This window comes from Lepidochelys kempii, chromosome 15, assembly GCF_965140285.1.
Source record: "Lepidochelys kempii isolate rLepKem1 chromosome 15, rLepKem1.hap1, whole genome shotgun sequence".
Taxonomy (NCBI): domain Eukaryota; kingdom Metazoa; phylum Chordata; order Testudines; family Cheloniidae; genus Lepidochelys; species Lepidochelys kempii.
The window spans coordinates 19,850,083-19,875,736 of NC_136394.1; the positions used below are offsets into that span (position 1 = coordinate 19,850,083).

Here is a 25,654-nt window from a genome sequence, read left to right on the forward strand (position 1 = left end):
CTCTAGTACCTTGAAGAAACTGGTTAAATAAAAAGCCACACTATTGTAAAAAGCTACACGCGCAGAGGTAGAATTAAGAATTACTTTTGCAGAGGGCTATTAAAAGGAGTAATTTGGTATTTCTGCTCTTCGTGCATGTGTTCATCTCCCATTAGCGTTAATACACATCATGCGCACAGGTCAGGTAAGGAAATCCCACTGTTTACATTCTGAATATGTTTAAAAAAAACAGACCATACACGATGCAAATTTTTTCAATAAATATTTACGTATGTATTCAGCAAAGAGACCAAACAGCTCCAATGGACTACTCAGCTATATATATTTTATAAACTTTGCTAAAACAGAAGAAAATTTTATACAAAAAAGCTAAACAATGGAATTCAAAAGTGAGAATTCAAAAAGTTAAGGCAGACATTTCAGACTCAACTCATACTGTTGTACCTTCTCCTCTTGTCCTCTGATGCCCATTAACACAAATGTGTTATGCAATTACCTCTATAAAAGGTCTTGCAACTTTGGGTGAGATTGTTTCTGCTGGAGAGGGCTCCTGAGAAAGTACCACAAACTCCTCTGCTTTCACTCTAAAACCAGAATCCTCCATAGGAGAATGAACCTCAAACAGCTCCTGGATAGTTTGCTTGGTGGAAGGGCAGAGAGGAGAAAAAGTACATTCAGTTCTTCATTCAATTTCTGATGTTACTCACAGTTAACTTGGGGGCAAATGGAGCTTATAAGTAGGATCTTAGTTAAGAGAGAAAAATTAATCTTTAACTTTTCTGACAGTATTTCTGGAAAGATGTTCCTTTTTCTTCAGTACATTTTTGCCAGAGGAGCGTAGAGAAGGATAAGTGTACTTTGTATACCAATTGTACTGTAAGGGAGTTCTGAAGGGCCCACAGTTCACATTTCCCATGCCTGCACTTTATATCCCCATTTTCAAAGCTATATATTGCCACTTCTATCCTTTCGAGCTCCACAGAATTAAATCAATGGGTAAAAGACCAGGCTGAAATCAAACCCAGCTCTTGAGCACAATTGTATATTATCGGGCCACTAGGTGGCCCAAATATATCTTTTAACAACAGTGTATTAACTAGACATATATTAGAATTACTGATTGCTTAACTCAAATACCAATCTAAATACATTTCTACAACCCTCTGGCTTTATGATAAATAAGTCATATCAATTATGAGAAATCTCTTTTGGGGAAAAAAATGAAAAAACATAAAAGTACCTGTGTTAAAAAGGCCATGGAATAGTCATTTCCCTGAGCAGCTACTTCTCGGATCAAATCCTTAGTGCCATTTTTCAGAAGCTTTTCTTCTACAGAATTACCACTTACAAGCCTAGAAAAAATGACAGAGAATTTGTTATACCATTCTCACAATGGTTTCCAGAAATCAAAGAATACCCTGAACAATAAAGCTGAACTTGTCTAGAGGAGGATAAAATGTGTATTCTTAAACAGTGTTAGCTAGCACATTTTAACTAACATATTTTCAAACTCTAGTGTGGACAGGGCAAGTTGTATTTACACATAAGCTGGTTGAGGTGAAGCCTCAACACCCCCTCCCAGCTAACACATGTTAAAAATACACTATAGTTGTAAAATATGCTAGTTAAAACATACTAGGCTAACGCAATTTAAGGACACACCTTTTATCCTAGACAAGCCCTTGACATCGTATTTACTTTGTCTTAGATTTATCACAAAGGGTGGGCTATCATTAATAAAACTGCCATTATTTACAAATAAAAAACAACAGCATTTGTGAAACATATAATTTAATAATAAACATTAGAGAAAGAATCTATACTAGGAGTTTCTACCATTGAGCATTCTTACATTGTGATCGTTATTTATGATTTTTTTCACCTCTCAGTCCGATCTTACCGTAACATTTTCCATGAAGGGAACCCAAACACATCCATTATAAAACTCTCTATTAGTGATCAAATTAACATACCAAAGGGTAGTAATTCATCTAGAAAAATCAAGAGCAATTTAGCAGATTGTTAACGTGAATTTTCCATACTACAGAAGACTTCAGTATAAATGTTTCACAAAATCTATTGTTTTTAAGACAGACTATATTGTTAATTAGAGAGAAAGGTATGTGAAGTAATATCTTTAACTGGACCAACCTCTGTTGGTGGAAGGGACAAACTTTTGAGCGTCACAGAAATGCTGGCACTTCATTTTAAGTGGTCTTCTACAGCATGTGTGAACCTCTTCTGTTTAACAATCTGTCCCTATATGTATTGAGCTCAGACACTCTGGCTACCTTCCCCAGACCTGAAGAAGAGCTCTGGGAAGCTCAAAAACTTCCACCTTCCACCAACAGAAGTTGGTCCAATAAAAGATATTACTTCACAGACCTTGTCTCTCATATATCCTGGGACCAACACAGCTACAAGACACCAAACAAATATTAGTTATTATTGTGTCTGACTTCCTTAATTAGCTAAAAAATTAAGCTTTTTTCCATCTGAATTTTAAATCACATAGAAGCAATGTTTCCTGTTTTAAGTTTTAATTTTAAATTAGAGCATGCTATAGAAAAGGCTACTCTGTCTAACAGTCACCTGTATATGTGGATGTCTTTGCATCTCCCAATTCTGTCGCACCATTCCTGAGCCTTTGCATCCATCACTGGGTTTAAATCATTGTCATAGAATACAACAGTGTCTGCCTCCACAAGATTGACACCTGTGGAACGACTGTGAGAGGAAAGAATGGCACAGAAAATGCGCTTGTCTCTGTTGAAACTTTTCATCAGTTCCTAGATGGGGGGGAAAAATTGTAAGCAGAACCATAAACCAATACTGAAATAAGTTTACACTCACTCTGATGGAATGAAAAGTGAACAAAATCTAGATTTCTCATTCACTTTGAAATGACAAAGCAGGTTTCCTCTTCATGTATCATGGTCAAAATTAAAATTTAGAAGTATATCACAACTATATGTGTGCTAACAGACAAAGTGACCTTACCTGACGTTGTTCATGGTTAGCATATTCATCAATTCTGACAAATGTGAGAAAATGGAAGTTCAAGAACAGCTCCAGTATATCTAACATTAGAATCATCTGTGACAAAATCAGCACACGGCGACCCTCGGCTTTCAGTTTCTGAAGCAAGACAGCAAGAGCTTCCAACTTTCCTATGTTTTAGGGAGAAGAGATTATAAAGACTTTATACACAAGATTCAACTGCTGCCAGAGGAAGCAGATCTGTGTAATACAGGTTCTCCTTTACCTGAATCATACTGCACCAGTCGGAGGTCAGGGAACTGTAGTAAGTGTGGAGTTGTGATCTGGTGCAGCTGATGTAAATATGGAGTTGCCTTCTCCTTAAGATTGTGCTTGAAGATTTTCATCTTATGACTATATGAAGGGGGAGGTTTTGCTATATACAAACATGGGGGAGCAGCAACTGCAGCTGGTAACACACAGCGAGTCCTGTAAAATGCAGCAGAACTATTTCAATAGGCAGGAGGCGAAGAAACTGCATTTTTAAGTGATCAATTCTAGCAATCATCTTTCAGCGTCCCAGGGTAATCCCATTCTTACACCATTATATAGACAGCCTCACAATTCTTTGTAAAAAGAAAAGGAGTACTTGTGGCACCTTAGAGACTAACAAATTTATTTGAGCATAAGCTTTCATTAGCTAGAGCTCACTTCATCAGATGCATTCAGTGGAAAATACAGTGGGGAGATTTATATACATAGAAAACATGAAACAATGGGTGTTACCATACACACTGTAATCACTTAAGTGATCACTTAAGGTGAGCTATTACCAGCAGGAGAGCAGGGGTGGAAAAAACCTTTTGTAGTGATAATCAAGGTGGGCCATTTCCAGCAGTTAACAAGAACGTGTTAGGAACAGTGAGGGGTGGGGTGGGGGAATAAACATGGGGAAATAGTTTTAGTTTGTGTAATGACCCATCCACTCCCAGTCTCTATTCAAGCCTACATTAATTTTATCCAGTTTGCAAATTAATTCCAATTCAGCAGTCTCTTGTTGGAGCCTGTTTTTGAAGTTTTTTTGTTGAAGAATTGCAACTTTTAGGTCTGTAATCGAGTGACCAAAGAGATTGAAGTGTTCTCCAACCGGTTTATCCCCCCCCACCGTTCCTCAGACGTTCTGGTCAACTGCTGGAAATGACCCACCTTGATTATCACTACAAAAGGTTCCCCCACTCCCTCCCCGCCCCGCCAGTAATAGCTCACCTTATGTGATCACTCTCGTTACAGTGTGTATGGTAACACCCATTGTTTCATGTTTTCTATATATATACACATCTCCCCACTGTATTTTCCACCGAATGCATCCGATGAAGTGAGCTGTAGCTCACGAAAGCTTATGCTCAAATAAATTGGTTAGTCTCTAAGGTGCCACAAGTACTCCTTTTCTTTATGCGGATACAGACTAACACGGCTGCTACTCTGAAACAATTCTTTGTGTATCTTACTAAATATTATAGCTGTCTCAGAGTAAAATGTTTTAATTAGTTTTTGTAGACCAATCTGGATAATGGCTACAAAATAATATTCTGCAATAAAACAATAAAGGATTAAAGCCTTGAGCCTGTAGACTGAGAACTTTACTCCCATGAGTATTCAGACTGTTTGCAGGATCAGGGTCTACGAATCTAAATATTAATTTCTACTCAATATGTCATGAGTAGGGCCCTACCAAATTCAGGGTCCATTTTGGTCAATTTCACTGTCATAGGATTTTAAAAATAGTAAATTTCATAATTTCAGCTATTTAAATCTGAAATTTCATGGTGTTGCAATTATAGGGATCCTGACCCAAAAAGGAGTTGAGGGAGTGAGGGGGGTGTCGCAAGGTTATTGTAGGGAGTGCGGGGGTCGCGGTATTGCTACCCTTACTTCTTCGCTGCTGCTGGTGGTGGTGCTGCCTTCAGAGCTGGGCAGCCGGAGAGTGGCGGCTGCTGGCCAGGAGCCCAGCTCTGAAGCCAGGGCTGCCATCAGTAGCAGTGCAGAAGTAAGGACGGCATGGTAGGGTATTGCCACCTTTACTTCTCTGCTGCTGCCTGCAGAGCTGGGCCCTCAGTCAGCAGCCACTGCTCTGAAGGCCGCAGTGCAGAAGGAAGGGTGGCAATACTGCGACCCCCCCTAAAATAACCTTGCGACCCCCCTGCAACTCTCTTTTGGGTCAGGACCCTCAATTTGAGAAACGCTGGTCTCCTCTGTGAAATCTGTATCATATATGGTAAAAGCACACAAAAGGCCAGATTTCACGGTTCGTGACACATTTTTCATGGCCATGAATTTGGTAGGGCCCTATTGATGAGCTAGCGGCAGTTGAATGAATTTCCGTAAGGAAAAAAAACAAACATATTTATTCCATGCAAAGGAGATTGAAACTAGCATTTTTCCTGGCAGTGGCAATGGGTCAATTGCTCTCCAAAGAAGAGAGTGGACAGTCCATGTGTAAATCAATCCTCCATTGTGCCAAAGAATGGCAGCTCAGACATTGGTAAGAAACAGCCCCAACTGTACCAACCCTACTGTAAGCAATTCAAAAGAAGTTTGAAATTCGCTCTCTAACACGTTCCTTTGCACTGTGGGTTTTGAGGAAAACTGCACCCATTTTGCGCTACAGAGCCATCTGAAAGCTCATATGTTGAGAAATTCTTCTCGTATCTTAATTGAAACACAGAAGACACGCAGACATATAGGAATAGAGGAGACAGTGACAATTATAAAGAACAAAAGATTCTACACTCAGCCATTAAGAAAAACATAACGATTACTGTAATGCATGTCTGCTACTGCAATGCTAAATGGCCTAAAATGAACAAGCTATGAACAGGAAAAGGCAGTTTTACAGATGTTTGAAAAGAACTATCTTAGTAGAAATCCATAATCATGAAATCCACAAATTACCTATTAACAACACCCTTTAGGGATTCCTGCCGCTGATTGGATGTCAGGATCAGGGCTTGCAGTGGATCACTTCGGCTTTCAGAGGCACTCAAAGAAAGGCAACAGTTCACAAAGCCAGCCCACCTCCATTTGTTCTCCCCAGTGGCACAGTGTTGCGGGACCTTTCTTTCGCCAATCAAAGAGCAAAGTCCCAGCAAGTCTCTGCCGTACACTGGCGCTCTGGAACAACGGCGCTCATTGCCAGAGAATATTCGGTCAAGGCGCTCCTTCAGAAGCCTGTTCTTTTCTTCAAATGAGTCCTTTGCCAAGAAACAGTGACAAAAAATGTGCTGCTTATAACGAGATTGACAAGAGCATGAGTTACTTTAGAGCGAAGCTGCAAGCATTAAAACAGCAGAGTAGAGATAAAGGACGTTTTATATCATTCAGTTGCCCAAGTGGTACAGCTACTTGGGTCCAACTGCTAAAGGATTAAAATTCCATGTACAATTGGAAGAGCACAATTCAATTCATCTCTAGTTAAAAGGCTCACTTCCAGCATGACTTTGAATTTCCTTGCTTTTGTTAACTTACATCTTCCTTATAGTTTCATAAAAAAATTTTTGTTAATTTATATGGAACACTCCAATAAATGTATAAACTTCCTAAGATACATCTGACTATTCATCCTGTGGAAGGCTTCTTCAAACGTTGCATAAGTTTGCTGTCTCCCCATATTTTTATGGGTATCCTAAAAATTTCTCACCTTTTCAACAACTTTTAAAAATTTCATCTATTTCTAAGCTTCCTCCATGTTAAGAACACACAGGGAATTTGATGGTTCTCATAATTGTTTCCACAACTGGAGGAAATTGTGTCTTTCTGTGCATTATTGCATACTTATGATCTATTTACTATGTAATATCCTGTATGCCAATACGCAAGCAATCCATTCACTGCTGTGGAGCTTTATTTACCAAAATACGTTTTCATTAATAATTCCTAGCCTGTTTTAAATTCAAAAGTCTAAACAAAATCTGAAATACTGAAAGAAATTGTTTTGCCTACCCTATAAATCAAAACTGCTATATATTCCAGCTGTATTTATTTAGTTTGTAAATTTTATTCCCATACTATTTGGAATTGATACAATATTAATTCTGAGAAGTTTTGTTTACACTGCAAAATAATTACAAGTACCTGTGATTGTCCACCATGGGTAGGTGCAGGTTTTAATGTTGGCCCCGTGTCACCTGATGTTAAGTTAGTAACTGCAGTTCTACCTGGAATACAAACTAAAGATAAACCAAGTGTTTATATTTATATCTATGATGTACAGAACCTCTCAGTCTTTACGGCGATATAACATTCTAACAATGTACCAATCTTGTCAGGATTCAAACAGCTGACAGATGTTCATACCAACTGCTTAAAAAACAAACAAAGCCCCAAAGGCAGAACAAAAGGACCATGGAACAGCCATTAAATACTAGCAAGCCAAGTTGAATTAGGACCAGTGACAGAGGTAAAAATTGCATAACCTGGTTATTCTCACTTCTGACAGAAATTAACCTGTTTTTGCTTATACTTCAGTATACATACTGCAAGAGCTTTGTCCATTTAAAGTTCTCTTTGGGGAAAAAAGGCTTTGCTTTTTGTCTATAGCTTTGCTCAATTAACCTGCTTTTCTCCTTTAGTGAGAAGGTCTCATTTGTCTACAGGACAGATCTGAAGGAAAAAGTTGTTAAATTTACAAGATAATACAGAGGAGGAGGAGGAGGAGAAATTGATTTACAATCAGCTGGATTGGGCTTGTACTAAATAACCTTAATTTTTGTCCTCAGCTCTATTACTAGGACTTTGATTTATCTTCTCTTACTAGTGCATGTGATTATAAGTGTGGTATATCAAATTATTCTATCGTGATTAAAAAACCTAGTTTTGAGTCTCACCTTATAGGATTGTCAAGTATTCTCCACCATCTTATTTTTTTAAAGATGGTTTTGGTAAGTCTTTTCTGTATTTTTTCCCCTCTGTATTTATTTGTTCAGGGAAGAGCGACATGAAAGAGACAGTATTACTGTTAGGATTTTATATTCAGGCAATTCTTTTTGTACATTTACCATCTAGTATCTGCAGCGTATTGCTTTTGCAGGATTTAAGCAGCAGAGAGATGTTTAAATGTGAAGGCGAACCTAAGGTCACAACAAGTACCTGTGCCATAATAACTTGGCTCTGTATGAAGCATGTTGGTACAAACATGTAAATATATTGCCAATATTCATGTAATTACTTGTCTGTGTTCCTTCCCTTTCCCTACATATTTTGCACCACAAAAAATTATTGTCCTGTAAAGGAACACTAAATGTGTTCAGAAGTTGTGAGAGTGTTTTCGTCTTTCTGAAATTTGACTAAGCAAGTGTACAATCAACATTTCTGAGCAATGCCATTGCCTGGGTTTTGCTTTGCTTATGCAAAGACCTGGTGCTTTCATGATCTGGTGTGTATGCCATTTGCAACATTATTGTATTAGTCTGACAATTCGATAATTATCCAATTTTTAAAAAAATAAAAAAAGAGTGTCCTGCCAGATAAAATGATGCTGTCATAATCTTAGGGATCTCATAGTAATTTAGATCTTCTTTCCAAAAATATATCAATTCAATATTCATACAATGAAACACAACATTTATATAATTAAAAATGCACCTAATACATCTTTTGTATAACATCTTTGCCTTATCTTGCAGCAGGTGTATGAATGCAGTTGCTTCCAAGTTCTTTCCCAAAACAGCTAAACCAGCTACTAGAATATTACACAATAGTAACAAATAAAACTACATACATCAAGGATAGCATTCACCTAGTGGGAACACAGTATTGTTCTTGATTTCTAGGGAAGATGTATAATTTCTTAGCACACACACTGCTCACCAATACTGAATGCTCTCAGTAGAAAGTTTGTACTAACTCCCTGCTACTCAATATGACACTGCATTTCGGGGCTGAATTGATACACTAATGAACAATTAGACTCAATTAGCACAATCTGTGGCAAATATATTATACAGTTAAGAGGAATAATCAACTGGAAGAAGCAAAGAGAGGACATCTTCTTGTGGAAACATTTTTACATTAAGCAAACGAGCGACTCTGAGCTTCCAGCATACATGCAAGTTTGCAATATACAGACACAAACTAAGCAATTATGGCTTCCCATCATCTGCAATAATGGCATTCATTCAGCATTTAAAGCAAAGTCTTGAAAGTCAAAATAGATACTTCCAAAATATTTTTTACTGTGCTTAAAAGATGAATCACAGAAGTCATTCTTTAGTTTTCCTTTATAATATATAAAAGTAGCCTCAGTAGTTTCAGGGAGACTCTTCTCTCATCTTAAACAAATAGAATGTTTAAGCTTTTTACTTCAGAAATATACGGTCCTGAGAATTACCTGTTTTTCTTGGAGAACTTTAGCAATATTAGTGGTACTGAAACTGCACTGAAACGTGGTATCACGGCTGAAGGATGAAACATTAAGCTATACCACCTTCCAACCTAAGACTGTTTTGGTTTAAAGATTTGTGTTCATTTCCAGTTTAGGTAACTCAATCCCTGCCACTTAAACAGAACAAAATAGCTCCATCAGTTAGCAAGGGCATGTTTCTGAATTAATAATGGCAATTACCTGGTACCAATTAATAAGCAACTTGAAATACATAAAAAGCAATTTTGCTAGGTAGATGTCAAACCGGAGACATAACGTCACGATAGAGCACCTACCTTGCTGTGTTACTGCTGTAGAAGCTGGCACACCTGCTTGGTGCTGGTTTCCCAAAGCATTAAGAGCATTCTGAACAGTTCCAGCTTGAGAGACTGTCTGCATGACAACTGGGCCCTGAGGCCGCAAGTACTGCTGGCCTGGAGCCGAAACAATTTGAAGAACACTTCCTGCAATTGTGAGTTAAATGAAAAAAATTACTCAGCGCAAAAGAGAGAAGAACCAAACGTCTTCTCTGGCAGGGTGTATTGCCGCAACAGGTAAGGCATACCCTGCTGGGAATATCTCATTCAAAGTGAATGAATGTAAAGATACTGTTCATCTAATGCAAGAATTATTAATCTGAAACTAATTGAAGGAAGTTCTTAAAATTACATCATTTCCTTACATGCCAGAAGGAAAAGGCAGCAAGGTATTCGGAATCTATGTAGGTATTTGTTTTTAAAATTACTCCCAATTATGTAATTTCTTTCCCCAAATATACAATATTTTAATTTTAATTTTGCTGTACATCTAATTTACTTACCGGATTCAAAATTTAAGATTTTCTGCTGTCAGGACAACCATTTTCTCAAAGTTACATATAGAAATATCCCCACTTAGGAAAGGAACCTCATAGGCTAAATCATTTTAAAACTAGGAAAAGCCCATCACCTTCCCTCCGCAATTACATCTATTTCATGGGCCTAATTAAAGTCTCTTCTTTTGCAGCTAAGCAAATTTCCCGAGAATATGGGAGTTTACAAACCACAGAACCTCCATAACCAGAGCCAAGAGGGGCTGTTTCAGAGCAAGAATATCGTATGCCATGTACTCTGCCCATGGCAGTGGCTGGGTTAAAATAGACACACATTAGTTTATTATGGAGAGGTGCAGAAACAAGGTTAAAGATTACTTTAATTTTGCTCCACATGACTGTGTATTTAATTTTTAATTAAAGCATTACTTTACTCTATTTGCACGATATACATATAAGAATATATTCACGAATGAAATATTCAAATAAAATTTATAAAAATGCTGTAACCACATTTCCTCCAACAGGTGTATATTTTTTCTAGAGAGATCTACCTTGCTGCCCCTCACAGCACACACACAGAGGAAAGACACAACAAATGGTATTATCAATGGAAAAAAATACCTCCTTTTTTAATATGCTTAAAGTACAGCAATGAGGAAAGCCTTCCCCGTTCCAATGATCTAGGGTATCAGCATTAGAAAACCCACTGATTGAAGCTGGACAGAAGAGTACCTTGCAGCTGCAGAGGCTGCCCTGCCGTCAGCTGGCGGAGTTGGCTGTGTGATAAAGTAAATTTATTCCCTTGAAACTGCAGTGTTACAGGTGTCTCTGGCTGTGCGATTCTGCCTTGTGCTGATGCTATGGAGGCCAGGTGGGCAATTTTTACTACCTCACCACCTGTTAAGGAGGGAAACATACATTAATGAATGCCCTTCTGTCCCAACAATTCTAAATGTTGGTTAGTAAACTGGTGCTGAAGCGCCTTCCATGCATAATTATATAAAGTGCTTCAAAAGTGTCATATAAAAGTTCAGCAGGTATTGCTTTCTGTGATTGTTGGACAGACAGGAAAAAACCAATCATTTAAAATTAAACATCAACATTTGAGAAGTTATCCATTCTCTTTTAGTTGCAAAAAGTGTAAAAGCTACCTGAAAACTCATGTGACACTTTATAACAGAATAAGTATACATATTAAAGTGATCTCCACTGCCTTTTCAAGAGCACTAAGAAAGGCTTAAAGAAGAGACAAAATAATCACTCAAAATAAAATGAGAAAAAACACATTTTAAAAAGCTTGAAGATTAAAATGTGCAGCGTAAGCAAGATTTATATTAAGTGAGCTGCACTTTTAGACAAGTCAGAAAGCTCTAAAATTATAAGTATCGAGATTTTTCTGATTTAAATGCAGAAAGTTTACAAGCAAAAAGCGTCAAGTATAGTTACAAAATGGTGGCATGAAACTTAGCTTTTGTAAAGGCAGTGCATTACCCCAGAGAGAAAAATTAATACATCGGTGCTCAGTATTCTATATACATGCTAATAGGCAGGGCACATACAACCTTAAAGCAAAGCCTCACTGCTTTTCTCTGCCTAACAGTTGTGACTTTTGTCTCTGCGAGAGAGGTCTTTAAGCAGATGGATTAGTGTTTAATATGAAAAGAATAATTAGGATAGAGCTAAAACATTTGGTCTGAAGGAAGTCTTGCCAGCAGAGGAAACATGCAGAAATAGGAGATTAAGTTGACACCACTAATGTATGTCCACAGCAATTCTATTGTTTCTTATCCAATTTTTGATTTTCCTTGGTCATAAGCAGCGTAGTGAGCAAGGCTAATCAGAAGAGTGAAAAAAAACAAAGATTCTGTACACATTTTAGGGTGCCTAGTAACTTAACCTCATTGTAGTAAAAAGGTGGGAGAAACCTTGAAAGGGGAGGCCACTTACTAGGCAACCGTGCCTGGGCCTGAGAGGTCAGTACCAGCCTCTGAGGCAGCACACTTTGTTGGAGGGTGTGCGAGGGGGCCTGTGGCTGGGTCTGGCCTAGCTGTGAGGCCTGGGCAGTGGTCTGACCCCGCTGCTTCACAGGATGGGCTGTGCTAGTTGCTGTGGTGAAGGTCGCTGCTGGCTGGTGTCTTGGAGCACTGGTAGAAGCCTGAGTTGTCTGAAACTGTGCTGCTGCCGCTGCAATCAATAAGGTTTGTTTGGGCAAGTTGTTAGAGGGTTTAGCTCCAGTGCTTTAAACAACCTGCATTAAAAAGAAACCTTCCAACAGGGTGTTACAATGGCTAAAGGAATGGCTTTTCCTTCCAGACTGGGGTTCCTACCCGTACCTATCGCGCCATCCTATTTTTACAACAGTATATCATTGGTAAGCATTTCTTAAAAAGACGAAGTATATACACAAAAGCCCTGTAAAACCCTAAACTCAAGAGAACATTATATACAGTTGGGGGTTTAAATACCAATTGTGTCCCACTATATTTCATGCATTATCAGTTCGGCTACACCGGATTAGCTTTGCACTACAATGGTAGGTCACACTGTAGCAACTAGTGGAGGAAATGTACTGGCTATTAGTTTGTTTTTATTTTATTTTTTTAAAAGCCATTAGCAATCTAGATCATCAAGCTAGAGGAAAGAAGAGTTCTATTAACAAACTAGCATATGTCAGTATATTCAGAGGCTTAACTAACTCAGGTCGCAATACCTTTCTTACCTTGATTTGCAGATACTGTAGCAATGGGTGACCTTCCTCGCCCTTGTCCCTGCTGAGTTACTGTTGCTGTGGTCACTGTCCGCTGTACTTGAGCACTTGGAAAAACTACAGTCCTGCCCTCAGGCTTCTGCCCATACTGAACTGGCTGAAACAACCTGCAAAGTACATGCAAAATAAAAGCTTAAGAGAAAATGATTAACCCACTCAACTTTCCCAGGGGAACAGGGAGACCAAGCCCACCTGTGCCTGCTAAATTTAAGCTTTCCTTTAAAAAAAAACAAATTTCAACTGACGCAATGCTGATTTCTTGAATCTGCAGACCAACAGCTTCATTGCCTCGGCTGCTGCTCACAGCTTTTCCAAGAGCAGCAACAGCATGACACTGAAAAAGAAGCGGATTGGCTTTATGAACTACTCTTCAAAACCCTTGTGGACAGCAGTGAAACCAACTAAAAATCGCTGACACTGTTGCTTGGAAAAGCTATGACTTGTAACACATAGGTGTGGAGTTGTATGAGGAAAGGAGAAGCCATAAGGAGGAGCGGAGCAAAGATATCCGGCCACTCGACCCAGCTAAGGAGAAGGAAGGAAGACAAGAAGGAAAGTTCCTTCTCCTTTGCAGATGTTTGCGTCTACAAGGGAGCATCTGAATAGGACTCAACACTGGTAGAAATTCCAGCATCCCACTTCTGCCTTCACTGATCAGTCTCTTATCTAATCATATTTAATACCAGACTCTGGCTGGCAGATATCTGATAAAGTTTGCAAGTCTTGTTATTACATACTAGAAAATCTACATGTATGCAGAAGTGCTGCAAAATCTGTACACTAAGCCCCAAGGGGATGAATTGCCACATTTCTTTCACCACAACACCAAGTGATAGATTCCAGCATATACTTGTGTAGTACACATGCAGAAGAATTAAAACTACTACGATGGGCTGCAAGAATCGAGGCAGAAAGCAGGAAAAAGAAGGAGGTCCTCAGAATTTTCAAAGGGAAGTGGGGCACCCCCCTATGGCATCTCTAGAAAAAAAATCTCTACAACCTCCAGATTCTTCAGTACATTGGTTCCTTACAAGAGAAATACTGTTAGAAAGCATACCACTGTTTGTTCCTATGCTATTGCAGACACAGATAAATGTCTGAAGAACTACCTGCAAAATATTCACTAATTCTGCAAGATTTGCTTTCAGTATTTTCGGATTCCTAGACCCAAAGACGATTTACTTCTATATTAGTGTGAACCATAACACCACACTAGCCAAAGTAAAAATTCAGCAAGCCTAGAGATTGACTCAAAGTGGATTTCGTGGCTTGTCTACACTGTGCTGCAGTGCGGACTATGGGAGTGTGAACTGCAGAAAGCACTAAAATGTTGTGCTCTAACTGCCTCACGTGGATGCTGCTGGCACACAGTAAAACGTACCTACCTGGCGTTAACATATGTTAACGCAAACTAGGTACCTTTTAGTTGCGCCAGCAGCACCCACACAAGGCAGTTAGGTTGCAACATTTTGATGCCCTCTGCCATTCACATCTCCACAGTCAACACTGCAGCACAGCACAGACGTAGCCTGTGTCTTGTGTTTCACAAAGCAGCTCCATACAACGTGCCTGTCATGAAAGTGCGTCATGTCATAATGATGTTTTGTTGTTGATCTAGAGCCCGAGTCTGCTCAACTAACCCCCATTATCAGTTTATAGCACGCTTTACTAAACCAAAATCTAGTTTTGAGGGCAAACGAGCTGAAAGCGTGCCATACAATACTAACAAAATACAGAGTATGATGTGGTCTGACGAATGTAATGCATTACCAGAAGGGATCTTTAAATCTAACATTCAGTTTCATGGAGAAACATTTTGAAAATACAATGAACCTATAAACTAGATACAGGTAGAACTCAGTGACAGATGACTTCTGACAAGTTTAAGATGAACTGCATTCCTTTTTAAATATTCTAGCTCAAAGCAATAGCATTTTCATATGAAGTTGGGTGTACCTGCTTGGTTTGAGCTTCACGGGGTGGGGTCTGGCTGGATGATGAGGGGAGCTGTAAATCTCTTCAATAAGCTTTCTGGTCACCTTTTGTTTTGGCAGCACTTGTGCTTCATAGTGAGTCATTTTATTTTCTACCCCAATCAGATCAAAAAGACACATGTCTGTATCCTAGGGTTATTGTGAAACAATAAGGTTTACAAGTCAGCACATAAAAATAATAAAGTTCAACATAAATGACACAGAAAAATTAGACTCTCACCTTTTGGCTGTTTAAAGTGAAACTAATATTGCTGGCTTTTCTCATTTACAGCATACATTTCAACGGGGGGTGGGAAAATCAGGATTTTTTTTTAAACTAATAAAAGTTAAACTGAAAATGCCAAATCTCCAGGTATTTTTTTGGCCGTAACTACAGTTGACAGTCCCATCTTTAGTATTAAATTGGCTAGGAGAGGAATTAAACTGAGAAGAGTTAGGGAAATCAGGACTCTGTTTTACCTAAGTTGCAGTTTTCCTGGTATTTCAAATATCATCAACTGAGCAAAATACCAGCAAATATAGTTTGTAAATATAAATACAGGGCATACACAGATTTTTAAGAGTGTGGAAAAAAGGTTCAACTGTCTTTTTAACATGCCCATCATTACGTAGGCATAGTACATACGCACTAAAGACAGCAACAAACCTATCCAAAGGGACCACGCCTTCGACTTTTAGCCTGCTTTCTTAAGGTGAAGAGGTTGTTTTCCCTTGCTCGTCTAGAGCGACACTACTACTTTGGCAATAAGCCATCCCAAGCATCACCATTTGTGCTAACACAAGAACAATAGTGCAAAGAATCAGAAAGTTCTCACCCTGGTATTAAAAAAGAAAGTCACAGTGTCCCCTGCTATCCCATACTATCCCCAGGCAATTATAAATCCTGAAAGCAGGAAAATTAATTGGAACCCTGTAATTAAATATACTGCTACAGCCTATCCAGATTTTCTTCTCATTGAAGAGTGTTTTTTGGGGCATAGGAAAGCTCCTGAAGACAAAAAATACATAACAGTAATGCAAAATTAAGCCAATTTCTCTTCGGACAGCTGGAACACGAATGCAAACTTATTACTCGACCATTTCTTAAAACTCATACTGCAGGGAGAAAGAAAAATGTAGTAACGTGTTCAGTTAGGTGGTGGACTCCCAATAGCAAATTCATCCCACTTATAATCTACAGTTGGGCTTGTAGCACAGTCCCGTGAATGAGAGACTGATGCTGTGTTCACTAAACACCAACATTCTGCAAAGACAATTTTTAAACAGTTCATTTTTCCACTCACCTTCCAAACATCCCGCTCTAGTGCTTTTAGTACCAAAGAAGCAGTTCCGTATTCTAGTGCCTCTGATACATATGAGGAACTGGAAAGCCTGGGATTTATCAGGTCAGGGTGATTACAAATCCTTTGCAGCTGCATGAGAACGTAAAGGACACTGACAAAATGTCCACTTTTAAGAGCTTCCTGGGTTCTATCAAATAAAAAAAAATAATTTAAAATTTCTCAGTTTAAGCATAGTTTTTATAAAGCCTGAAACAGATGGCATTGAACTCATAGGGCTAGAATTTGAAGTCTAATGTGTTAAATAGCAATCTTAATATATACTTAGGTTTTAAATGGAGAGATGTTCCAGGAGTATTTAGTGTAACACAATATCATTTCAAAATATGTAAATGTGCATTTGGAATTATGAAACTGAGGAACCAAGGACACTGCCTAAAGTCAAAAACAGTCTAAACCACGGGCAGCATCCGGCCCGCCAGACATTTTAATCTGGCCCTCGAGCTCCTGCTGGGGAGTGGGGTCTGAGGTTTGCCTGGCTCCGGCGCTCCCGCCGGGGAGCAGGGTTGGGGACCGCTCCGCGTGGCTCCTGGAAGTAGCGGCATGCCTCTCCCCGCCCTGGCTCCTATGCGCAGGGCAGCCAGGGGGCTCCGCTCCATACGCTGCCCCCACCCCAAGCAACTCCCATTGGCCGGGAACCACAGCCAAAGGGAGCTGCAGGGGCAGCATGTGCAGACGGGGCAGCGTGCAGTAGAGACACCTGGCCGCACCTCCACATAGGACACAGAGCGGGGACGTGCCACTGCTTCTGGGAGCCACTTGAGGTAAGCGCCACCCAGAGCCTGCACCCCTGAGCCACCCCCTCGTGCCCCAACCCCCTGACCCAGCCCTAATCCCTCTCCTGCCCTGGCACACCCTCCTGCACCCCAAACTCCTCATTCCCAGCCCCACGCCACAGCCCGCACCCCCAGCCAGAGCCCCCTCCTGCACCCTGAACTCCTCATTTCCGGCCCCACCCTGGAGCCCACATCCGCAGCCAGAGCCCTCACCTCCTCCTGCACCCCAGCCCCAATTTCGTGAGCATTCATGACCTGCCATACAATTTCTATAACCAGATGTGGCCCTCGGGCCAAAAAGTTTGCCCACCCCTGGTCTAAACAGACAGGTTCTCCACCCCACAACTCTGTCAGTCAGCAGCATCCTTACCCACACCACTATTCCTATCGTTTCACTCCTGGACATCCCATGAGTAGCAACTGACCGTTCTGTTGAACTCTGGTGGCTTTGTGGTTTGAAGAAGCACCCACAGAGGATAAAAATTATTCCAAAACAGCTTTTAATTGACCATGAGAACTTGATTTTAGGCTTCCAGAAGTAACTGGTTGCTTTTTTCAAAGCCCATCATATTATTTGGCTCTAATGTTAGAAGTTTCAGGGTAGTTATGTCATATTCTTTGGTCACGAAAAGGTTAGGAAAAATATTAAATGCAACCACCCAGGACTTAAGTAGTTTTTAAAATCTCCTTATCCAAAGAGTAGAATCATAAGATTTTTTCACTTTGCTATTTGAATTACTTACCCTGGCTGCAATATGACATCTTCATACATAGCCTTTTGCCGGTTAGATAGACGACACTTTAGCACATGTTCATATTTTTTTGTTAGTTGCTTTTCAACATCTCTCTTTGATCTTCGCAAAATAAATGGTTGAATCATCTGAAAAATTTCATAGAATCATAGAATATCAGGGTTGGAAGGGACCTCAGGAGGTCATCTAGTCCAACCCCCTGCTCAAAAGCAGGACCCATACCCAATTAAATCATCCCAGCCAGGGCTTTGTCAAGCCTGACCTTAAAAACTTCTAAGGAAGGAGATTCCGCCACCTCCCTAGGCAACGCATTCCAGTGTTTCACTAGGAGGGTGGTGAAAAAGTTTTTCCTAATATCCAACCTAAACCTCCCCCACTGCAACTTGAGACCATTACTCCTTGTCCTGTCCTCTTCCAACACTGAGAATAGTCTAGAACCATCCTCTCTGGAACTACCTCTCAGGTAGTTGAAAGCAGCTATCAAATCCCCCCTCATTCTTCTCTTCTGCAGACTAAACAATCCCAGTTCCCTCAGCCTCTCCTCATAAGTCATGTGTTCCAGACCCCTAATCATTTTTGTTGCCCTTCGCTGGACTCTCTCCAATTTATCCATATCCTTCTTGTAGTGTGGGGCCCAAAACTGGACACAGTACTCCAGATGAGGCCTCACCAATGTCGAATAGAGGGGGACGATCACGTCCCTCGATCTGCTCGCTAATTCATAATAAATTAAATAATCTTCCCTCACATTAAAGATACTTTGACAACTTGAAGCTAAGATTACCAGATATAATGCACACACAAGCAGCAGTTATGCAGCCACTTGTGTATAACGCGATTACGCTGCTACAAAACTGGCCGCAAAACTGCTGCTTGTTGGTTTTTATAATTTCTGCATAAAGGTGCTCCGAAATCTAAGCTTTCGGTTTTCTTTTGCTTTTTGTTAAAGACAATTTTAGCCCTTATTGGCCGTGGGGAAACCCACACAAATCAAAACCCACCCTACAAGCTGGAAAAAGAATGTAAGTCAACCCTCCCCCGAGTCTGAAATGGCAGCTTTGAGAGAGGTGTGAACTGCTTGTATTCATAGTAAAGAGATGCTAAAGACTGATAATTATTTCAGTGATTATCATTTTAGCAGACACTTCCAGTTTCTCCCCCAACAATTTCTAAAATGCCCTTCTATCAGTATAAAATTCTGTGGCACACATTGAAAATTTGTGCACACCATATAAACAGCCAAACTGAACATGCAAATCTTTCTTAAGGTTTTACTAATGATTGTACTGGATTCCCAGGGGCAGATGGCTTGGGAAGATCCCTGCTGCATAAATTCTGGGCTCCATACTTTAGGCCCAGTGTTCCACATAAGACACAATGCTCTGATCAATGTATAACACAATGCTTATAGAAGGAGTTCCTGTATCAGCTGATCCAAATGTTAAGAAAAGGCAGAGAATTCATCAATCTGAACCCTCCTGAGTCAACTGTGTTTGGATACTGACGTAAAAATGAGAAAAAAATTAAGTGACATACTCTGTGTAATCTTATAACAAGTTTATGGCAATAATCCTGATTCTCCTCATTGGCTGCCTTCACTGGGAAATCTAGATAAGATCTGGAAATTCCTGGAATTAGAAAATGCACCATGGTCCACAACTCCATCAAAGTGTTATGCAAAGGAGTGTCTATCAGGAGCAAACGATGCTGGCTGTGAACAATAAGAAAAAGAAACTCAGTAATGAGGTTTAACAATTAAGTAGTTTTAAATAAAATAATGAGACACTTATCTGAACTCCCTGGGTATCTGACAAAAACTTAAAACACAATTTTTTAAAAAAAGAAAAACAGCAACCCCATAGCATACAACACCACTAAGTATCCACAATAAACCAAATTAACACAAAAATAAAAACTCTACATTTTCCCTAAACATTGCCTCCAACAATATTTGCATCTTCACTAAATAATCAGTTTCCCTGAAAATCTCAGCCATAATGGTTAAGACAGAATGCTAGTTATTAAAATCTGAAATTTAAGACAAAACCAATCAGTGTTACATTAACATTTAGGACAGTTATCTTTATAGTTGTAATATTAAACTACAGAGCTTCCTATATGCTTGAGTGTTTTAATAAAAAGAATTTTTTTAAAAAGTTTTATTAACTTAAGCCTTCTGACACACTCATTGGAGCTTTTATGCAAAACTAGCGAAGCATCCAAAATAAAGCAGTTATCCACCAAACTAGTTTCTTATTTCCATAGCATAAAAAAAATTGTAGGGAATTTTTCTGCTTGAGCAAGTCAAGGTCCAGAACAGAGCAGCTACAGAGCTACGTGAGCTGCTACCATTTGGCGCTAAGCAGGTCTCTGAACCTTGACTGCTCAAGTAAAAGGAACTCTACAGTGTGCAACTATCATACTATCCATGTAAGAACCCGGGCAGATAGAAAAATTAGTTCTACATAATTCTGGAACAGAATTCTTGAATTTTTTAACAGAAAAACTGATCTAAAAGCAACACGAAGGAAAAGTTTTTGATATGCGCCACACCTTCGGAGATGGAAGAGTGCCTCCCAGTGCTTCTCAGTCATGTTTTTAATTTGCTGCATTTCATCTACGACTAGGTACTTCCATCGCATTTTCATGAAGGCATGGTTGCCTTTAAACAGTTGCTTGTACGAAGTGATACATACATTAAAGCTGTTGGGTTCCATCCATTCCTACAAAAACCAAAATAAATTATGATCCATACAGACAATCTCCAACAGTTAATACTAGTAGGACAGAAAAGTAAGGGCAGAATTCCAGTGATTATGATTGCATGCTATCCACTGTACAGCTATTAAAAAAATGCATCCCAAATGATTTATAAGCTAATCCTGGTCTTCAAACTACAGTCGGGGTCCAGAAGTGAGTAAGGGTGCTGTACGTATTGTTCAATACTTAGAACACCCTGTTGCTTCACTTGCATTTTCAAAGAGACTTTTGGGTAAGAAGTGCTTGGTAAATGCAAGAAGCCCACATTACATTATTTCATTGTTCACTTTGTGTTATATCTCAACAAGAACAAGCTGCATAAATCTGTGTACCTAAACAGTGATCTAGTCTCATCACTAAAAATAAACCCTGCAAAACAGAATACCTGTCTCTTTGCTCTAAGTTCTCTTTGGCTGCCAAAGTACAGAAGAATTTTCAATCCAGGGCACCAACGTTTCAATTCAAGCTCCCACTTCAGTATGTTACAACTTCGTACAACAACAAGATGAGGACCCCAATTACCTACAGGAGGAAAAATACAGCAGAGGACAAAACAGACATGGGATAAATATTGAAAACTCATTTTCTCCCTTCTGCTTTTAAAGTTAAGAACTGTACGTACTGAATTCACTGTGTGAGCCAATACTAATGTCAATACAGGACTACTATAAGATCAACTGCTAACTAGTCTGAGAGAATACAAAACTGTAATTCAAGGTTGCAGTTCTGTAACGGCAATTGTCTATCAATGGTTGAGTCTCAGAAGTGAATTGAGTCATTTGTTCATTACACAATATTGATTTTTTAAAAAAATACTGTTAAACTGGAGATTTTTAAAAAATTTGGCCCCCAAAATCCAAGGCAGGGGAATGGCAGATTGAGCAGTGGGCTATCAACTACTAAAACTGTCCACTTAAAACACGAAGGCACCTGAGTGTCATATTCCAATATAAACAGGTTTTTACTAAAATAATTGTCCTTGCCCATATGCTACCAAAGTCTGATTTGAACCCACAGAATCAAAGAGATGATGATGTAAGACTGAATCTCTGTTTCTCTCTCTCTCTCACATTTTGTCCAGAGTACATTAATTTGTCAGCTTCTGCTACTAGCTTCTGATGTTGCTGGCAGCTGGCTCCTATCCCCTCCTCATCCCACTTACCAACAGCAGCAAATCTAATCTAATACCTGAGCCACCTTCAGGGTATCTGAATAGTGCGTTTTGCTGCCACAACGCTTGTGTGCTGCTTATACAGTTCTGCCCCCGATGAACCCAACAGGTTTTCACTGGGACGTGTCAGTACTTCTTAAAACAAAAACCCCCAGATTGTAACTGAAACCCCAGACTGCAGCTACATTAGAAATGACTCATGCAGATCTGAGGAACGTGGTCAGCACATGTCAGATGCAGTCTTTGGGAAGTTAGCATCCTTTTCGGTTTGTAGGTAATATGTATTAAAGTGCAGATAATAGTTTGCAGCTCTGCAGCACCTTTAATCAGGCATCAGAAGAGCTTTATAAATACCTCACCCTTCACCGCTTCTGGAGATAAATACTACCTCTCGCAAACCACAGCAAACAAAGACACAGAGATTTTAGAGGAAGCCAGGAAACAACAATCCCTTATATAACATAATGCAGCTTATTATCAAACACCGATGAGTATTTTGAGTATCTTGACCATTTTTCTTAACCAGAAGGAGATAGTTTAAGAGTGCTTGAGAACAGCACTTCTAGTAGTTACTCAAGAAGTGACTAAAACTGCCAGCTTTTTGCCAATATTCTTAAAAGGAATCACCACAATTGTAGGCAGAGTTTCAAGAAATGTGCAGGACAGCTGTAAACAGGCAAAATAGTGATTTATAATGGTAGTGCTGGTATACCTTAAATTAAAGTTGCATGAAACAGCAGAATTAGCTTACCTTCATTACTAGCCAGGTGTGCAAAAAAGGCAATGACTTGCACAGTTTTGCCAAGCCCAGCCTCATCTGCCAGAATACCATTGAGATTCTTTTTATATAGCTTCGCTAACCAGTCCAGCCCAATCTTCTGATACTCTCTGAGAGTGCCATACAATAAAGATGGAGTATTATATTTTACCTGTGCCAAAAGAATATATGCATTTATGTTGCTGCTTTTGATCAAAGGTTAGAGTATGATTAAGTTCAAGGAAGCAAGTAAACAAACATTGCCTTCTATAACTCCACAATTATGACGATATTTTACTATTAATTGATTATTAAAAAAATAAAATATTTTAAAAATGGTGCAAAATTTCTTGAGGAAATAGCAACACTGCTTGCTTTCTACTTCTAGCATTCCTTTTAGAAGATCCTGACCCACTCATAATTAATCAAGCCTCACAACACTCTCTATGAAGTTGTGCTATACACTTTTACAGATGGAGAAACTGAGTAATGAGGAATTAAGTGAACTGCCTAAGCCCAAGATCCAGTCATTGGAAGAATGGGGAATGGAATCCCAGTACTTTCAATTCCTATTCCCCTCATTAAGTCAGGGTGCAAGGCTGCATCCAATATTATGCTGGCTAAAAGGCAAACAACAAAAGACATTCCTTTATGCAGTATTTCCAGTTTTAAAGCTACACTTTTAAAAAATAATCTTTATGCACAAACACACGATGTAATGGAAAATGAGAAGCTTTACCGCCGTCAAGATACGAGCACTCCCTTTAGGTAACAGTGCTTCCGCAGCTGCAGCAACTTCTGTTATGTCTTTTGTGTGTTTCTTTGCAGCATTTGTTCTCTCTACACCCTTATGCTGATCAATGCTGAGAAGTGAATCGATAAGTACCACTTCCTTCTGAAGGCTTTCTTGGTCTCCTATATGGTCTTCCAATTCTACATAAGATGCAAGTCGATGGTTATTTTACACACAGACATAAAACATCAGACGTAAGTTACCAAATTGTTTTCACTGTTTCTATTATCTTCTGTTTAGCCAAGCTAAAATGAAAATCAAGTTAAGTGCAGCACCACGTTCTGAATGCTCACATTACCTAGTTTGTAGGGGCCATTGGCACAGAAATACATTTTTACACTCCCTCTAAGAAATCCTCTGGCATTTCCCAATTTTCTAAAACTGAACCCAGAATGCATAATTCTGTGACCAATGATAGCTGTGACACATAATATCTAGGACACATCACGATAAGAAAAGTAACCACTCTGCATGCAACCGTATATACTTCATTTATAGGCTTTTCTATGGCTACCCTCACTATAGTTTCTGACCATCTTCAGATGTTACTGGATTTATCCACACAACACTCCTGTTAGGTAGGTTAGGAAGTATTATCCTCACTTTACACATTGGGAACTAATAAACAGAGATTAAATGCTTTGTGCAAGATCATACAGAAAATATTTTGCAGTGCCGGGAATATAACACACAGTTCCCAAGCACCTTTCCAGATCTTTAACCACAAGACAATTCCACCTTTCATACAATCCCATAGACACCAGTACTGTACTTTTTATTAATTTCAGATGTGATTTACTTTATATTTGTTCTCCTATAGCATGAACCATCTTGATAAGATGAGCCCAATGAACAATCAGTTTCTTCTAACAAAAATAAAATAAAAATAAATTTACCTTCTTCACTGGTGTCCTCTTTGCAGTCAGGCTTTGGCTGGGGCCAGTGAAAATTCTCTGAAAATGCACCTTCATACATCTTTACTAAGTCATCCAAAGGCAATTCAGCTGAAGGTTATTGAAGAACAAATACAAGGATATTAATACTAAAAACCAGCAGTTATCAATAACATTACTTTTTAATGACCAAGGATGCTTTGATATACGTTGTAATCCACACAGTACTCAATTCAGAAATTGACTTTAAAGATCATTAACACATGGAAGCAAAGCTACGTTTTTAAAGTCAGTTGGCTCAACCCAGTAGGTTCTTACCACAATGCAAACCCACTATCTAATCTGACAATCAGTTACTGCTTAGGAGAATCACAGCACTAAAACAGCAGGCTTGTTAGATATCAAAACTGAAGGACGCTGGCAATCTCTGTGGGGTATTTTGCACAGCAGCAACATGCACCTGCCTCTGACCAGTTTTACAAAAGGGAGGAGGTTACTGGCATAGCATTCTCTGGAAAGGCCCCTTCCCCTCTGATGCTTAGCTTGTCAAGATCTGAAATAGACCAAATCTGCTGGCCTTCCAGCCTTGCTGCAAAGCCATTCTGGTTGAGCAGGCACTGGTGAAGAGCCAAGGCACCTGAGGCTGGTGGGATTTCTATCTAATGGGAAAGTGCTGTGTAGGGTTTTAAGCAGCATTGCTCACATGACCAGTGATCATGGTAGTTGGGAAGAAGGAGAAGTGCTGCCATGTTAGTCAATTTTTAATTTGCATCTCCAATGCTCTTGTGTTTTCAGTGTATATCAAGGGCACTTGGAGATTTGGATGGGACCCTTTTAGTGTAGAGTTTGTATAGGAGCAACATCTAAATAAAAACATTTATACAAACTCTTTTCCAAACCAAATTACTTAAGAATTAGGTAATCATTATACATACCACTCCATAAACACTAACATTCATCACAGTCCACTATTAAAAACAACAAAAAACACACACAGGAATACAAACTATACATGGTTTGAAAGTTGAATGGATTCAGAAAAACAAACACTCATTTGACAGTTACCATATTTGCAAATATAGTAACTACTATACGTTTTCACATTTTACTCCAAACCCCACCAATACGTAGCAAACTTGTGTCCACAGGCAATCCACATACCTACCTTCTTTGGCTAAGTTAGAAAGTTCAGCTTGATGGTTTATATTTCCTTCTTTAGCCTCCTGCTCTTCAATTGTCTCCTCTTCATCTTCAACTATCACCGAAACACACATTTATAAAGGCAGCTTAGTTAAACAAGTATAAAAAAAACAGAGTATGACTGTATACATAATAGATCTGCCAGTTTAAGCCTGCTTTGGAGATTGTTCCCAAGTCAAAGGCACTGGATATCACAGTGGAGTTGAGCAAGAGAGAAAGGTCATTAAGGTAGCCTCGTCT

At 39.3% G+C, this 25,654-nt stretch overlaps 1 protein-coding gene across 16 annotated transcripts in view; it reads right to left on the minus strand.

Annotated features, from left to right (window-relative positions):
• Positions 1-25,654, minus strand: part of EP400 (E1A binding protein p400) — a 63,510-nt gene that overhangs the window by 20,889 nt on the left and 16,967 nt on the right. For 12 of the 16 annotated variants that reach the window (XM_073312731.2, XM_073312730.2, XM_073312727.2 and 9 more), the window contains 21 exons: positions 25,380-25,469; positions 24,218-24,325; positions 23,268-23,461; positions 22,523-22,700; positions 20,986-21,122; positions 20,394-20,563; positions 19,377-19,551; positions 17,832-17,968; positions 16,256-16,442; positions 14,935-15,101; positions 12,931-13,085; positions 12,159-12,395; positions 10,944-11,108; positions 9,694-9,861; positions 7,111-7,205; positions 5,932-6,230; positions 3,266-3,468; positions 3,001-3,170; positions 2,593-2,789; positions 1,241-1,352; positions 497-640 (listed from right to left, as the gene is read on the minus strand). In XM_073312731.2, the coding sequence (XP_073168832.2) occupies positions 497-640; positions 1,241-1,352; positions 2,593-2,789; positions 3,001-3,170; positions 3,266-3,468; positions 5,932-6,230; positions 7,111-7,205; positions 9,694-9,861; positions 10,944-11,108; positions 12,159-12,395; positions 12,931-13,085; positions 14,935-15,101; positions 16,256-16,442; positions 17,832-17,968; positions 19,377-19,551; positions 20,394-20,563; positions 20,986-21,122; positions 22,523-22,700; positions 23,268-23,461; positions 24,218-24,325; positions 25,380-25,469 (3,488 nt within the window). Of the gene's footprint in view, positions 1-496; positions 641-1,240; positions 1,353-2,592; positions 2,790-3,000; positions 3,171-3,265; positions 3,469-5,931; positions 6,231-7,110; positions 7,206-9,689; positions 9,862-10,943; positions 11,109-12,158; positions 12,396-12,930; positions 13,086-14,934; positions 15,102-16,255; positions 16,443-17,831; positions 17,969-19,376; positions 19,552-20,393; positions 20,564-20,985; positions 21,123-22,522; positions 22,701-23,267; positions 23,462-24,217; positions 24,326-25,379; positions 25,470-25,654 lie in introns of all 16 variants that reach the window. The other 4 variants (XM_073312734.2, XM_073312729.2, XM_073312726.2 and 1 more) reach the window with 3 other exon arrangements.